Genomic DNA, 18622 nt, shown 5'->3' on the forward strand with positions numbered 1-18622 from the left:
GTATGGAACTCCTTTTTAATGGTCGCCACATTGTAATTACCTCCCTTCTTGAAGACTGTCGTCTGTAGCATCATGGAAACCTTGTCTTGTGGTAATATTTAGAACGCTTATTAATTATTTCTCGCTTCAAATGTCACCATAAAACAGTTTTCACGCACCTTTCAAGAAATAATGCTTCACTCTCCTTAGAACTATTTTAAGACCGATTTGCCTATTAACATAATCTGAATCACTACGCGCATATATCCATGACAAGCACGAATTATCGCATATCCATACGCAATTATTTTCACTAAGCACAAAAGAGTTCCAGCCAAAAAAACTCCATTTTTACTTAATTTTGTTTAACTGAGGTGGGAGAAAAAGCATCTACCATAGCCGCTCGTGTAAGATAGGTTCATCCCGACCCTCCCGCAGCGTGTTTTGCGGAAACTCGGTAAACCTCGTCTCCGCAAAACACCCTACGCTCGGGTCGGAATGAATCTTACACTCTCGGCCATGGAAGATACCTATAATCTTTAGATTTAAGGGAGATTTAAATAAAAAATGGTAAGGAGGGGAAATAAAAATAATAAAATAATTGCATAAAAGGTCCTGAAGGAGAAATTAAAAAAAATAAAACGGATTTTTAAAAAAATATATTTACATCATAAAGGCAAAATTCGCCTGACCTGTGTCAGTCAATTCATATGCTGTTCTATGGGTGATAGATCACCGCTAAGATTAAAAAAAGAAAAAAAAAGAACATAAGATCCTTTTATAGACTAAAAATATTGACCTGAAGTTCTGAACACAGTTCAACTGCTTATTGAAATTAAATGGTTAAGGATATCTTTGTTTGAATGCATCTATATAGAATTTATGAAACATCAGTTAAATAAAGAAGTTCAAATGACCATTACTGACTTGTTACCCACAATATAAACATATCTAATTGAAAGTGAAGTAATCCAACACAGTTTCAGACACGTGAAGTATGTTAATTGTTTTTCCGTCTTTAATAAAAAGCACCGTGACCATTTAATGTGGTTTTCATATTGAAAATATTACAAAATAAAATCCTAGCCTTGATGGACATACCTCCTTACTTCAAAAGTTGGCCAGGGCATTCGGATGCATAGACGATCAAAATCTGTAAACTGTATGCATGTACTTCAAAGAAAATTCGGGAGCATTAAAACAAACTTGACAAGTGTAATATGTTTCAAAGTAAAAGGTCTTAATACTGATTTTAGAAACGATATCCTTGCAATTCTGGCTATAGGGATGCCCTTTGACACACGAGCAACCGATCAGTCTGACTTCTTGCACTGACTGCCAAATATCATCCGTAATGTTCTGATTTTTTTCTGTCATATCAGAAATAAACACTATGTTATGATTTAATCATTTTCAGAGTTTTATAACGATTTGGATTCTAATTCAGTATTAAAAAAATTACAAGCGGGAGGACGGTATTTGGTTGCATGCAAAATTTAAGTGAGAAAAATGTTTCATGGCAAAAAAAATGGCGGATTTCGAATGAAAAGTACCGATTCAGGTTCCAACGTTTGCCTGGTAGGTGGACTTTTTCTTTAAAATTTGGAAAATGTATGCGTCCAGTATGTGGCGAAAAACATATTCTTCGATCGACAACTTAGTTTGGTATCATAACTTTTGAGATAAAAAAGTTATTGAGCAGATTGTGGCTTAGGAGGCAATGTTTACAAATGATTTTATCCACAGTTTTTCGTATTTTCTCGGCAAATACGGCATATCCGTGCATGTTGTAACTGTGCTTGCATGAATATATTCCTATTTTCCAAACTTCATGGTTATTACTCGACTGTACATGTTTCCAGGCCGATTGTATGTACCTTAACCCCCCATTATGTTTATTGCAAGCACATTACCCACTTTTTGGAGAAATGCAAACAAACTTCGGTACATTTGTTTAGCCTTGAGAGGATACGTTTTAAGTTCTGAGAATCGCTAATGATCACGAGTCTTTTAGTTTGGTATGTGATGTGTATCATAATTTGAAGTCAACGACTTTTTCACTTCAGGAACGGACTTGAACTTCACCATGGCCCGATTTAGCAGGCGAACGAGAAAAAATACAGAAAATCACACAAGACCGCAGTGACAAAGAAATCCGTCAATACATGAACAGAAATTGCTAGCCTGTCGCCGATGAAAAAACGCGCTTGTGTGATAACAACTCCCTATGTAGTTACATTCTCAGTGTACAAAAGGAGATGTTTAACGTCCTTAACTCCTAACAGAACACCCAAAAGGACATGATTAGACCAGAAAAGTGTATCCCTCGAAAGACCACATGAACAGAAGCATGCAAAAATATTTCATGTGAAAGTAAGAAAAAACTACTTGAAAGTGTATTAGTTTTGGACACGCACATGAACTAACAAAATTATATTACAGTTTTATTTATATTACTGTACCTGTGTTAAGATACCGAATAATATAGCATATTGAATCTTTTAACTACGTATGTGTTAAGATACCATACTAAAGATTGAATGAAGACATGATTTTTTTACATTTTTATTAGCTGATCACCTGTTATTACACTATCATGTCACTATCTATGTAAAACCTTCACGCAGATTGTTATATTTGTTTGGCCTTGAATTTTGTTTAAAGCTTAATAATGTTATGTTATGATTAGTTTAACCAGTATTTATCTTGACACATAAAAGCATGTATAAGATTTGTCTCTAAACAATATAAGCTGTATAGAAATAGAGTTAAAGGAGCTGAGATTTTCAAATAAGATCTTTCTTTGGTAACACCGGGGACGTTTTACGATATTTTTAGAGAAGAGATGTTCACTAAGATAGCTGCAATGCGTTCGAAGGCGTACATGGTGGATGTTATTGACCCTTAATCCTAGTTAATGGTGATCATGTTCTAAACAAGCATTTTTATTTAACGCCAAGCGAAAATATATATAAACGCCTTGTGAACGACAGCAGTGCATCACACTAAGAGATTGTTGATGGTTAAACCGATTGCGAGGGGCGTTGCGATTTGCAATGGAGGTTCCGTAACTGTGAAGAGTTTCTGAGGCTAAATGACGTAGTTTCTGAAAATAATGAAGGCATTCAACTCGAAAGAGAGGATGGAGTCATCAATTTATGCATTTCGTAAAAGAGAGACAGTGTATATGTTTTTACGTCTAGAGTTGAGTTGCTCAAGGCATGATAAAGCATATTAATGTTCAAATGATGCAAGCCAAGTCGCTCCAGCTATTATACGAGCTGCTTCTTATTCAATACGTTTCAGGCCATCTAGATCTGCAAGTGTTATATTATCCCAGACAGAACCAGCGTACTCAAGTATTGGGCGAATGAAGGTTTTGCACATAATTTGAAGAGAAGGTCGGTAAAGAGTGAACTTAAAACTTTCCATGGTGCATTAATGTGTTTCCATGCCTACTCGTTTATAATGGAAATGTGTTCGTGCCAAGTACCAGCCGATGATAGAGTGACACCTAAATGTTTGTGGTTTTTAAATCCTTGTATGATTGTGAATTTGTGGATGACTGGTTTTGTTGTGTTTACGTGATATAAGCAGAGAGTCTGTCTTTGAAGGGTTAAAGGTAACTATCTACTGGAATGCCCATAGGTTAATTTGTTTCATGATCAGATTTCAATGTATTTGCAGCCTCAATAGTATTATCAACTACAATGAATAGTGTCGTATCGTCAGCAAAAAGTTTTATATTTGATTTTAATAATGGACCTAAAATGGAACCTTGGGGAACTCCCGCCGTGATGGAAACTGTACCTGAAAATGTTCCTGAAAGGACAATACATTGTGTTCGCTCTGATAAATATAGTTAACAAACCATGAGAGTATACACCTTGTTATAGCACTTCTTTGTAACTTAAATAAAATACCACGATGCCAGACTCTATCAACAGCTTTTGATATATCACAGAATACTGCCCTGATTTCTTTTCTTTCATCGAGGGCTTGACAGAAAGAATGTTACACGGACATTAGTTGGTTAGCAGTCGAATCATTCGGGACAAACCAAGATTGGAGAGTCGTTATAGTATGGTTTTGAGTGAAGAAGTTGAAAACATGTTTACGAATAATGCGTTCAAAGATCGTACTAAGATCTTTATTCTATATTGATATTATAAATATCAAATCATAACAAAAATTTCATTAACATGTTAAACAAAACATGCAAAAAAATATATCGGACACGTCCTTTTTTGGAGGCGTGGTTACCAGAAAAATGACAGGTCAAACTGAAAATTCCCGCAAAGCTTACGGTCAGTTATTCTATATTCTATATATATATTCAGTATCTATTGTGGTCACCTTGTTTGTGCATTGATCATTGCAAAACAACGCTGACGCATTGAAAGAATCACACGTCGAACGAAGTTCTGCGGAAGTCTCTGCCACTTCTCCTGAAAGGCGGCCTCAAGTTCGTTGACGTTGGCTTGTTTCACCGAGGCACGACTGTACACGTCGTCCAAACACATCCTATTCATGTTCAATGGGATTGAGATTCGGGCTTTATGACGGATAGTCCATGACGTTGAATGGCTGGCGACGTAAGAAATTTATACACGCTCTTGCAATATGAGGCCTTGCGTTTTCCTGATGGAGATGACATAGACCATGTGCTCTAATAAAGAGAACCACAACAGGTTGCAAGATAATGTCCTTGTAGTTTCTGCGTCCTCTCATGACGTGCAACTCTTGTCTTGTGGTCACGGCTTATGCTTGTCCACACAGTCACACTGCCACCTTCCCATCTGTCTGCCTAAAAAACACAACACTGCGCGTAACGCTCGCCTCTCCTGTACACACGTCGCCTGCCGTCTGCGACAATAACATTTAATTTACTTTCATCGGAGAAGAGAACGTCACTCCAGTTGTCGCGGGGCCAGCCCCTATGATTTAATGCCCATGTCAGTGATTTTGGCGGTGCCTATGTCAGGCTATGTGTCAGGATATCACCCTTGTACGCTTGGCTAAGTCCAATGTTTCCAAGGCGACGCCGTACAGTCAATTCGCTGACAGGTCTGTTATGAGTGCTGAGAGTTTGCCGTGCTGTTGCAGACGCCATCTGAAAGTGGTCGCGGGCATCTGACAAGCGAATGTACTGGTCCTGTCGCTGCGTCGTGACTTTCGGTCTTTCTGACCTGGGGTGGTCTCGAACATGGTCATACTGACAAAATTTATTCTACATATTGTAAATTGGGCGTTTCGTACAGTAAAACAGCCTTTCAATATGGTGTTTACACATTTCAAAACTGTATACTTACTTTTGCCTTTGAGTATATGTCTGTAGTTGCTGAAGGCTTGAGGGTTGTTTGCACTGACATCAGCGAGATTCAATTGGCTTGGAACCTTCCCTTTATGCAACGAGTTAAAAGATTTGCAAGCGGTGTCGACAGTTCTTCGAAAGTTTAGACTTTCTTTAAGACAACAACATTATGAGGACCAGACGCTTTACCCCTTTTTTATAATACGAAGGCATTCTTCAAGTAGAGTCACTTCAATAGAAGATAGGGTATGTGAGTTGGGAGTATGTTTAGAATATAAATATACAATCAAGTGATGCGGCTTTCCAAAAAAGCAAACTGTGCACAATGTAATTTATTTTTAGTTTACACCATTTATTTATCCGCTTTGTGATCATTTGAATAACGCATATGAAGGTTGTTCGGTTAGCGCAGTGGTTAGCACACTCACCAGGGTTCGATTCCGGGCCTAGGCGCATGTGAGTTTGGTTTGTGGACACCAAATCGGACAAGTGGGTTTCCTCCAGGTTCTCCGGTTTCCCCCACAACACAAGACCACACTCTCGCGTACAATCGGGCCAACGAGATTGATTAATTTAATGCAATAACTTGTTTCACAATCGTTGTAAAATAAATATGTCTAAACTAATACATTTGTAGACTTGAAGATCTAATTTGGCAACAATATTAATCACTGCAGTACAACTATAAGTTACATTTTTCACAAAAAATCAATAATTTGAATTATTTTTGGTGAATCTTTGTCCTGATTTTTCATCAGAAAAAATATCTTTATATATTAATCATATATTTTTACCTTTATAGGATAACGTATTTACCAGATACTGGGGATTAAATCTTGCTTATTTTTATTATCTCTGACACTCGAATCAATGATTTTACGCGCATTTTATTTTATAAACTTTGAATTGAATAAGCCATTGAATCATGATCAATGAAGATGATCAATGAGTTGAAGTTGCGTAGCTTCCTTTAGGCTTGCAAGCCGCGGCCTTTACTTTTCCCCTCGAACAATCGAAAAAATAGAAAAAGCCGAAATCAATGATTACGTTACATTGTTGTCAAGTGTATTCTTTAGTTTTTAATAACACTTATACTTTTAGACAAAATTTAAGAATATTGATTTACGGTGTTATTATTTAAATAAACGCCAAAACTAAACATGACAATCTAGCTAATAACACAAATTCCGTTTCATGCGTGCATGCTGGGACTGGAGTTTATGCCAAAATATACTTGAACACGATCTTCACACTGTTTTCAGCCTAGCTACGCATTTGAATTGCACTGGATTTTTAAAAATACTTCTTTTGAATGTTTTTCTTTTTATTACTATGTTAATGACCATCCCACTGAATGTTTGTATTTGAGTTCATCTTAAGTAATGTGAAGTAGAATAATGTTTTATGTTCAAAAGTAGCATGGCCCATGACTAATATAGAAACATGGGCACAAATGTCAATTTGAACGACTCTTCATCCCTTAACATTACTGTTCAATAGGAGCATGGGCTATGACTTACATAGATACGTGCACAAATGCCAATTTGATTGACTTTTAATCCCTTAACACCATGTAGTGGGTTATTTAAGATGCGAAAAAAAAAATTCTTTCGAAATAAAAAATATAAATTTATTTTTGTCATGAGAATATGTGAATTAAAGCTGTTACGTCATGACTGAGATTACAATTGAAAGTCTCTGTATGCTCTACCGTACTCGTGGAGTATTGTACATGCTCGTACATACATATTATATAAAAGTTCTTCAAATACCCTATATCTCTGGCAATGAACGTTAGACAAACAATACATAGTAGGTTTTGGGTTTATACTAGTTTCCAATGACATTCACACGGACAGGGTATCATCTGTATTATGATTAGTAAAACAATAGAAATATTAACAACATTTTATGTACAGGTGAACTGTATAATCAGTTATTCCCTTACATGAAAAACAGACATTAATATATATATATATATATTTTTTTTTTTTTTTTTTTTTTTTTTATGTGCCCATCAAATGAAACGTTACATTTTTTTTGTTTCCTAGTCAACACCATCTCCATTCTTTATTCTGATAATAAACCAAAAAGATTAGGCTTGTAAGATAAGAGACTTGTTTAGAATTACCTTTAAAGACATCCGAACATGTATTACTGTTAAAGGGACTACTCACCAGATGGTGACCCAAAATCGGCAAATACAGTATTTCCTCAAAGAAACCTAGAATTGTCAATACCAGCCAGTATGAGGCCCTGAATACACCAATTTACATGATTAAAAAAATATTTCGTCGCTATCTCAAGTGAGTTTAACCGTTTAAAAATAGCGCATATTGTTTTCCCCAGTTTATATTGTGTATATTAAGCATGTGAAAGTCACACGATAAGTACAGATACATATACCGACGCTATTTTCAAATTGAAAATGAAAAACATATACAAAAGTGCGAAAGATCCATGTGTCGTAAGCAATGTGATACATCAATGAGTAATATTCAATGCGTTAAAGTTAACAACAGGATTAACGAAAACCTTGTTAACTTTAAAATAGTTGATGATTTGCTCACATATTTTTATGTAAACAAGCTTAGCCTAAACATAAATCTTGTTATCAATAAAACAGAGCACACGTGTATCCATTAAACTTCCAGAGGAGCAGTAACGGTATGAAAGTTAACAATTAAAAAAATCTAAACAATTGGACAATTATCATTGTTTTTTTTATAGTTAAGCAGGCATGTATATATTTGGACTTGTCTAGCTTGACTTACAAACGAGCGTTTTCATCTTTATGCATAGCTTTTAATTATTTTTAACAAAAGCCTTTCTCTCCATTTACTGAAAGTAAATCAGGAATATTTTGGTCCAATTTAACATTTGTGCCTTAGTTTTGAGTTATATCGAAAGTCATATGAGATAGGATTTAACAAGAGTGGTCATTTTATACATAATTTGTTAAACTAGTTCTGGTTTGGGTTAAGATGTTGTTGTTTTTTTATAAATTGTACTGAATACTAAGCTTACCTGGACCACGAATGAGTTGAGTTGCAAAGAGCATTATACGGATTAAGGCGTAATAAACATGTTTGTTTCCGGTCTCATAACCTTCCCTACTACCTTGCACCCGACCCTAGACATTAAAAGATATTGATCAACATGTTTACCTTCGGAACAGCTTGCCCATTTTCCATAAAAAACATCGGACAAATGCCGGTACATCAGTAAAGTAGTTCGTAACATTTTGAATAATATTATAAATGAAATATAGTATTTTAACGCGGTTTTATATTTCTAAGTTTAAATTAATTGCCAGTGGAGTGTATTATTACAAACATGATTAAGATTCCCAAGATTTAAGTCATTAAGTTTTACTGCTAAATTGAAATTTCTACGCGATCTACTTGCAGCGTAGTTATAGTGTAAACAGTTCTGACATTGTAAACCTTCCATATACATCTGAGGTTGATATCGATAAAAAAAGGCCGAGGAGTTCCGAATGGCTTGCTGATATGAGTCGTGTTATTTATCCTGTGAAGAAACACCGTGTCCAATCGTTACGATGTGTATTGGTAGTAAGTACATCTGGTTAGTGGTAGTATCACGCCAGCTTGTGGTTGAACACATTAAAAGACGTTTTTTTTTCACCTGTTATTACTGATTTCAAAAAGCTGTTTGTTTTTCTACACAATGTCACCGTTTCCAAAAGCGTCCGGGTAAAACACGACATGTTATATAGAAAGTATGCTCCGCGTTCAACTGGATTTGTTGGATGATTTGTTGAAGCTTGTCCTACTGTCTAGGGAGCCAACACCGACAAATAATCTGGCGTATAACAATTTTACATTTTAAAGAATAGAAGCAGTTTGTGTTTCTCGCGTCGTGTTTTTATAGTCTTTGAACCAGATTCGATTTAAAGCAAGCGCATAGAAACCATTTGAGTACAACGAATCAGTAACTATAAGTGCAAATTCATTTTGTATTTTATCCAGTACGTCTTTTTCATATTGTGTAAAATTATACCAGATATTATCTGCATACGCCAAGATTTGACTTATAAAGGATAGAAAGATCACCTCCAGATACCTATCAAGTTGATAACGAAGACGTTTCATTATATTAACTCTGGGCCAGGCTTGATCTATGATGCAGTTAATATGAGCATGGCAACTGCAATCATCAGAGAGAAAAATGCCTCTAGTAGAGGTTTGTGAGATTCAACAGAAGGTACAACTGTGTCGAAAATATACATGTAAACTGGTGGCTGAATGGGTTTATTTATTTTTCCGAGATATGACCATTGATTCCCATTTTATAGGATTTAACTTAATAATCCATCTGTCAGCCCAGAGAGAATATTTATCAAAGTCTGTCTGTAGTTTTAAGGTTGTAGTCTTGGAGACTCGAATCATCTGCAAAAAGGTTTATATTTGAATCAATCTGCTCAACAATATTGTTTATGTATACAAGGAACAAAAGAGGACCCAAAATTAATCCCTGTAGAACTCCCACTTTGATCTGAGATAATGATGTTGTAGCTCCTGGAACTACAAAGCAAAACATGACAGGAGAAACACATGCTTAACAATGCTGTATACGGACATGAGAGATATTAGTGAGAAACGAAGTGCACGTTTCTAAATAAAATAACTGCTCGCATGTAAGTTTATGTTTATTGACAGTGTTAAAACGTGTATAGAATTTCTTTCAAAAACTTGCATAGCTTTCTATATATTTCGACAATTGGTTGTTACATAAACACGTTAAAATTTTAAATCTTATAACATCTATTTGGACTAACACATGATTTCATATCAATATATCACTCTATTGAGCACTACATTCAAGTAAGATAGTGGTACTAGTCTCCAATACTACCATGAGCTTGGCAAAAAAAGACACTTGAAAATACATCAAGTCCAGTCCAGCTTCTTGTTTCGATCGGAAGACGATGATTTGTGGTTCGATCCATGATTATCAAAATGTGTTTCTATTATTATTACATTTGCTAGGTGTATTATTTCTGTTTCACATTATAGGTCAGTCATTTATGATTTGAAAATATATGTGATCCTATACATTATTAAGAACACTTTTTATAAGAATAGGTTTGACTAATGAATCCAAAGAAAAGTATTTCTAAGTCTTTTACCTCTGATAATAATTGTGTATTAAGATGCATCTTATTTTGGGTACAATGGTAAAACAAGTTTCGTCCAATAGGAAATTCGCGAATTCCACTTTAATAGTAACATAATAACTGGCTAACTAGATAAGATTCGTATTACCACTTATCCATAAATATATTTATACAACTGGTTATCTACTTATGATTTGCTAATTTCACTAATCTGGAATACAATTATAGGTAACTGGTAACACGAATCATATCGGATCCTATCCAGTTAACCAGTTAGTATGTTACTTACTAAGTGGATTTCGCAAACCATAACTAGATAACCTGTTAGCGCTGGAATATGGAATGCATTTATAGGTTACTCGTAGCACGAGTCCTATCTTGTTAACCAGTTAGTATGTTACTTACTAAGTGGTCGTCGCAAACCATAACTAGATAACCTGTTAGCGCCTGACTCTGGAATACATTTATATGTAACTGATAACACGGATCGTATCTTTTTAACCAGTTAGAAATTTAATTACTACGTGGAATTCGCAAATCATAACTAGATAACCAGTTACTGTTCAAAGCCAAAAATGCATTTATAGATAAGTGGTAAAACGAATCTTATCTAATTACGCAGTTATTATGTTACTTTTTAGGTGGAATTCGCGAACTAGTTCACCAGTTATTGTTCTACAGCTAAAAAAAAGCTAACAGGTGGCAGTTCTGGACACTTTCAAGCCAGTTTTTATGATAGTTATCTTTCCGAAAAATTTCGCCAATATTAACTGGATAGCTAGATAAATATCGCGAAAAATAAGTGTTTAACACGAAAAAAATCGCAGACGTTAACAGGTTATCTTACGGCAGCTACACGTAACCATACGTTCGCGAATCGTTTCGTGTTAACAACTTAATTTTTCGCGATGATTTCATAAAGACCTTTAAATAAATCATAACGTATACAAGGATTGACATATTTTTACTGACTAGGTCTGCTCCTGTCCAAAAATATGTACGCGTTAGAAACTGAAGCAATTATGATACACATGCTTCTGTTTTTTATTTCAATGTCATATTGTGTCTAATTTTGGACATATTGTATTCTTCTTTCTTGATTAAGCTAAACTAAGATGTCATTGAAATAACTGTTTTTTCAAGATTTCCGAAATGTCTTTATCTTAAATTTGAAATATTTAATAAGACTGTGAAGAAAGATATTTTAAATTATGCTTAGTCACTCTCCTTGGCGCAATGTTGCTCAAGAGTTTGGCCTTGTTCTATGTGCGTGTGTCATTCATCATTGACTTCATTCACTGTATTGGTCAGTTATTGATAAAAATAAATCTTAGTAGCTGCGTCGTTGGTAGATCCAATTAAGACCAATATTGAAAACCAGCCCTGGTACTGTTTACTTAGTGTCCCTGGGCTAAAAAACACGTTTGGTTTCGATTTTCCAACCTACCCTATATTTTATACCAAAGCCATTGGAAACTATTGACCTAAATTTGGAGAGTTGAAGGTAATATGTGGCTTTCAAGAAAAGCTTTTATCACCTATCGAAAAACTGTTTCAATAAGCCATACTTCATAAAAAGAGATCTTCATAGGCAAATAACGCCTGTGAATTATTTAAATATTTTGTTTAAACCTGTCGCAATGAAAGGTTACGTTTTGTGTGAACTGTTTTGAAAAGACCTTTGAAATTCGTTACGCCACACTTCCACTGTATTCATGTGCTAATATTTCACAAAACAACTTAAAGGCAATCAAATGCAAATGCTTGTATATACCTAATAAACAGAAAATAGTGATATACTTCTGATTATTTGATACCATTATCAATAATACATTAACATAAAGCAAAACAAATACAACGGAATGCCAAGTTCTATTTTAGAATGAAAATGCTACATAAAATACAGTGTATGCACTAATATCACTCATCTTAAATAATTATGTCATTTTGTTATTTAGCAAGAAATTGAAAACCCCTTTTACTTTTCTTCATGTGTTGGTGGGATTTGGCCTATTTCGAACTTACCAGGTGTAAATATCCTCCCATAACACCGAAATCTCTTCGAACACCGCCGTTTTATTCCGTAAAGGGAAAACGGTTAAACACTTATATATTATATTGTAGGAAGGTGTATAATGCCTACTTAATGAATAATGCTTTTTAAGGCCAATCTATGACTAAGTCCCTTTAAAGGCGCACATTACAAGCTGATGCTTATCTGCTTGTATTTTTAATGCATCACTCTATTGAACTAATTCGACTGTAATGATAAAAGAGAAACAACAACACGTGATTTGTGTACAGAAAAGTTACCAGCCTTTATAAAAATATCAGTTAACAGCTATTTTTTTTTTTATATAATCACCAGTATAGAATGGTAAAGTATCGCTTGTATTTTTACCTGTACACAAATCATACGGTATGGTTTTTTCGTTCATGAACATTAAATAACTTAAAATAATAATAATTTTGCATCAACCGGTATTGTGCGGCTTCAAAGATATTGTTAATGTATTAAAACTATTTGTGAGAAAATATTATATACTTTCCAAAAAAACTCTTTTTATGAATGGGATACATATTTTACAAATATTTTTATAATTCCGTAAATTGAATATGTCGCCTGCTGAGCAAGGATTTCTTTTGTCATAACCCTATACTGAATAATGCGATCTGGCCGTTGATCGAACTCTGTCGAGGTATTATTCCAAAACACATTGTAACCAAGTTTAGTTAATATTGAATGCTAACATTAGAAAACGAACATGAATGTGTGGCGACGCGTATGCCGACGATGGTGCACATGAATCCTGTATCCTTGCCATAGCGCGCAGACGACCAATCGCACAATCAAGTCAAGTCAATATGTGTTTATTATCGAATTTCAAGTAACACAACATAGTTTCATGCGTTTTTTATGCATTTTCATTTTTAATTATCATTTGACTTTAATGATCTCAACCCAAAAAACATATGATTCTTGTACAGATAAAAAAATTAGCCTTTATAAATGTGTTTTTAATCAACTCCACAATTATTAAAGAGCCAAAATATTGCCAGTATTTTTCTCTGTACACAAATCATATACTTGTTTCTGTGTTGATTATTAAAATCAAATGGGTCAAACATGATTATACATATACAATTATTTTGTTTGCATCAATGTTATGCGCTTTTGAAGCAGGTAATAATTAGAGGCATGCCACATCAGTAGAGAGCATTCAATGGTTTTCTATTAACAAAGCATTCAGTGTAAAAAAAAACTTGATTAATAATGAAACAATGTACTCCACTCTTGAGTATGTTACTACTAGTTAGGTTGCTATGGGGTTAATGTCTTCTTTTCGATGAACGACTTTGTATTTTCTTTTGAATAAGAACTTTCATGGTAGCATTGACTTCTTAAAATATAAGTTAAGGTTCACGCTGCTGTGTTATTTCGATAGACCATGTACAATTGGTTGAAAAGATCGTACTTTTGTATAGCAGGGTAATGTTTTGCATTGAAATTATCTTCACAACATGTAAAGCCTATTTGCTCAGCGTTCGATGAATGCTTAAAAAAGCTTTGAAAGTCAACCTTTCATACAAGTAGTTGATTTTGAAATACGAAAGGTACAGTACGACAAATGGGTTTTAAAAAAAGGTAGTTTTGTTTAAAATATCAATTCAAAGGAAACATGTATTTATTCAGTTTAATTCATACATACCTGTTTTAATGTTGTTGTTTCTATCTGTTTTTCTTTTTGTTTCCGAAATTTGCTTTGAACATAAGGTTTTAATAGATGGTTTGTTTTTTTAGAGTATATCTGTAGTTTATATAGTGTTATTTATTTATTGACTTGGTAATTTGTCAAATTAATTGTAATGAATGTACCTCTTCGAAAATGAAATATTTGCTAATGGCGGTTAGAAGAGCAGTTTATGAATTTACAGCTTTCATTTGAAAAAAAATTGAAAAAAGTAAGGGTTTGGGCCTTTAGGGTTTGAGAGGACCAGGTTAGCAACTTAAGCTTCAGTTCAAAGACACACCAAATAGCAACTCACTGTTTATTTGTGCTCCTTGTGGTATAGCAACTAACTCACGTGACATTTGCTTTAAATTCGGCTTCCAAATTACAAACAGGACTATAAACACGGGGGCATCGGACGAGTGTATTTATTTTTAATATATATTTTTACTTATTTAAGTAAATAAAACAACGTCAGTGCAATGGCCAAGCTCTTTGTTGCGTTTGCTGTGTTGGGAATGATGCTGGTGATAAACAGTATGTATTTTTACTTTTTTAAATTAATTAAACCTCGCAGTTGTCAGTAGTCATTAGCAAACTCTCAGGAAATAAGTGATGTTAAAAGAAATCATAAGCTAGATATATATTTGTCGGGACATAGTCGTTAAATTGTTCTTAAGAAGTAAATATATCATTAAAATCAGTAAAATGCTTACAAATGGAATTTATCAGAGATTAAAAGCTGCACTCTCGCAGATTAAACGTTTTGACAACTTTTTTATTTTTTGTTTTAGAACGAGCCAATTTTTGCGAAAATCCATGGAAACCAGTTATATAAGACTGCTGACAAAAAATTAGATCGCAATTTTTTATAATTAAGTTAAGAAAAATGGTTTAAGCCATAAAACATTAATTTCCGAACGGAAATATGAAAACTTACGATCTGATTTTTTGTCAGCAATCTTATATCATTGGTTTGCAGATATTTATGCAAAAATTTGCTCTTTCCAAGACAAAAAAAATAAAAAAAAGTTGTAATTTTTTTATATATATCTGTGAGAGTGCAGCTTTAATAGTTTAATATATATCTTGCTCAGTCAATCCGGAATACGGTTTCCCCAACTTCACTGGGCTTATATAGTTCGTGAACGTAGTCAGGACGTGGCTTATTTAACAAAATGTTTCTTTTGGATTGAATAGAATTTCAACAAATTCAAATTCAAACGCGATGTGGGGGGTAGCTAGTCACTTGTCCACTCATGGGCTATTATGGGCGGCACCAGGCCGCCAATGTAGTTAATATATCTATTAAAGATACACCAATTTATTTGTGTTGGTCGGATTATGTCCGAGAAAAATCCAACGAGCAGGCGAAATAAAGAAAATAATCATAAAAAATGTATATATATATATATATATATTCCAAATAATTTTAGAAGCGGGCTAAAGCAATACCATTTTTGCAATTAATATTGAATATTTTTGTTCTTGATTTTAGCCATGAAGTTATCACTCAATATCTATATGTATTCCGGAAGTTCTCAGAGACATATTTTAGAAATATTACATACCAATGAGGGTCATATGACGTAAGGACCGGTCAGTCAGCCCCCGAAGGTGTATTACGCCGAGGTCCAGTTACCTTCGGGTGCTGACTGCCCGGTCCTTATAATTCCATCTGACCCGTAGTGGTGTGTTATATTTCTTATATTATACCGGACACTTTTTTACCAATTGATAATTTTAAAGCACCTTTAATGTGTTATATTGAACAAATCTAATAATAATTACTTGGGCAAAATATCGTTGTGAAAATTGCACGCAACACTCACTAGTTTTATGATGTCAGCGGTCCATATTGTATGACGTCAGCGGTCCATATTATAATTTTGACGAGGGCCGGACCGGCCAAAAACATGATATTGACCGCTTACGTCATAAAAGCTTGATTTTTATTAAAATACATTGATATTCGGACCGATCAACGTTATATACACAAAGAGGGAACACAATTATTCACATAATATAATAAAATATGGCCCAATGATGTGATTCGGGTACATTCTATTCGTATTGTTTTCAACAGGTTGACATAAAATGTATCTGGAGAAATTGTAGGAGGAGTAACTTTTAACTTTTATTTAACATGAACAAACAAAATCCAGTCATCCGTTGACACTATATACACACATTTAAATCACTGTATTTTTGTTTACTAGTTATTGTTGTTGTTTTATTTTAGCCCAAAGCGTTGCCGCTATAGAATGCTACGTATGTACTCTCACTGGATGTGGGGATGAATTCGATGCATCAGCGTCAGGCGTGACAAAAACTACCGGGTGTGCATCTTGCACCAAAGGAAAAGTCCAAGGTGAAAACATTAAGCAACGATTTAAGTAGTTTGTGATATGTGGACAATCGTTTTCTCCGTCTCGATAAAACGGTTGTATTTGTAAACAATGTTAATACCTATCGCGTTTGCATTTGCAAAACACATACTATAGGCTGGCCTAAAATACTCCTATTTCTGCCGGATGCTGAGGTCCGTATACAGAAAGGCTGTAAGAGGGTCATAAAACAAACGACGGAATAGCAACCTAAGTCGTAGACATTTCAGGTCTTAAACTTTAACAGTTGACAACCTTCTGACAAAGGTTGTCACTGTCGTACTGAAATAGAACAATTATCAAACGTAACTAGAAACTCTTGTTTCTTGTTCTGTCCATGATTTTCATTATGCTATATTGTACACACTTTTTTATTCTTACTCATTCGTATCTTGTGGAAGAACATTTTCAGTTGATGATTATGTAAGGGATCGCAAACTACTTTAAATGTAATGACCACCTTTTTGTAAAAAAATAAAGAATATGTTTAAGCTGCTTTACTAAACCTATTTGCTACACTGATTAAACAGTACATTATTTATTTCAGATGTCGTAACTAGGGGCTGCTCGCAATTATCAGCATCTGATAATTGTGAAAAAGCCGATGTGGCTGGTCAAGAAGTTGTGTCCTGCACCTGCACTGGAGAACTATGCAACTCCGCCACAACGATGAGAATTGCCCTTCCCTTCACTGTTGCAGTTCTTCTTTTTCATCTGATAACAAAATACTTCTAAGTGCTGTCAATTTTTCGTTGTTGTTTTTAAAGACACACATGATTCCAATAAACTTTAGATATTTCTAACTTGTTTCACAGACGATATTGTTTCCCGCAAGAGGGAACGTTTTTTTCTCCATTACAGTGGTTTTACTTAATTGTTGATGGTTGTTGTTTTTATTTTTTCTGTCAATTTTATGGCAGTGGATCAAATTCTCACGACACTATTCTAACTTTAGTTCAGATTTTTAGAGCGAATACACAACTGAGCTTTGTTTAATTTTATGTAAAAACAACTTGCATATGAAGTATATCTAAATATAAACATGTACCAATATCTATTTTTATTAGAAAGTGAAATCTGATACTATTGCTCACATTTCTTTGAATAAATTGCGTCTAATCTTTTCCTAATATTTTATTTGTGTCCTGCAGATAGTTCATTGCTTCTTTCCTAGGTTAAGACAACAGTATGTGTATACCACGTGATAACTAATATTTTGACAGTGAATCGTCAGAGGTTCGTCAAATTGTTTTAAGAAACTTAACTCTCAATCAAACCCTGGTTAAAGACCGAAGGCGGGTCACCGTAAGCGGTGTAGACTGCGCTATGTTTCATTTAAAATGGAAAAGAAAAAAGTGAAGTTATCTTTGTTTCAAGTCTTCATTCGAAGCAAAATATTACCCTCCGACCTAGCGTTTATGACGCAATTTATCACGCGTTATACACACGCTTGACTATGAGAGAGTCAGACAAAGGAGATTTATTTTGTTTCATTTTGTAGTTGGTATTACTCTCTCAACTGTGACGATAATGTTTACATCACAAAACAATTATTCAAAATGATATTTCTTTCATGAAATGAATGTGCATCAATTGAATCGATTTGAATATTTATAATGTAGGTTCCATGTAGGCCGCCATGCGGAGAGTTCCAAATACTTCTTGTCCCTCTGTAGTTTCACCAAATATTCACACAATACGTATATTCAGTGGATGAAGTAATAAATACAATATAATACAATGGACGGCAAAAAACTCGCCAGTCAAGTAACAGAAAGTCAACAGTCAAGAAACAATTACATTCAATAACAAAATCGCCATTCCAGAAGGTTAATCATATATCTGTCCACACTTCAGTTAAATCCCTGCTTCGAAAAGGGTCAACTATCTTTATCCAGAAGATATCCGGAAATAATAAGAAGCACTGACAAAGATCTTGTCGGCAATAAAAATGACCTCCTCTCGTTAGATGATTATTAGTATCTTGCATGGTCTCTTGTGTACCCAAGCGTAGGGTAACGAGGTTTACCAAGTTTCCGCAGAACAGCTTGCGCAAGGGTTGGTTTGAGAA

At 34.5% G+C, this 18622-nt stretch overlaps 1 protein-coding gene across 1 annotated transcript; it reads left to right on the forward strand.

Annotated features, from left to right (window-relative positions):
* Positions 1-14529: 14529 nt before the first annotated feature.
* On the forward strand, positions 14530-17675 carry LOC128245388 (uncharacterized). The gene is made up of 3 exons (XM_052963529.1): positions 14530-14701; positions 16407-16535; positions 17099-17675. The coding sequence occupies exons 1-3, from the start codon at positions 14647-14649 to the stop codon at positions 17284-17286; spliced, it is 372 nt and encodes a 123-aa protein (XP_052819489.1). The 5' UTR covers positions 14530-14646; the 3' UTR covers positions 17287-17675.
* The last annotated feature ends 947 nt before the right edge of the window (positions 17676-18622 follow it).

Source organism: Mya arenaria, chromosome 9, assembly GCF_026914265.1.
Source record: "Mya arenaria isolate MELC-2E11 chromosome 9, ASM2691426v1".
NCBI classification, from domain to species: Eukaryota; Metazoa; Mollusca; class Bivalvia; order Myida; family Myidae; genus Mya; species Mya arenaria.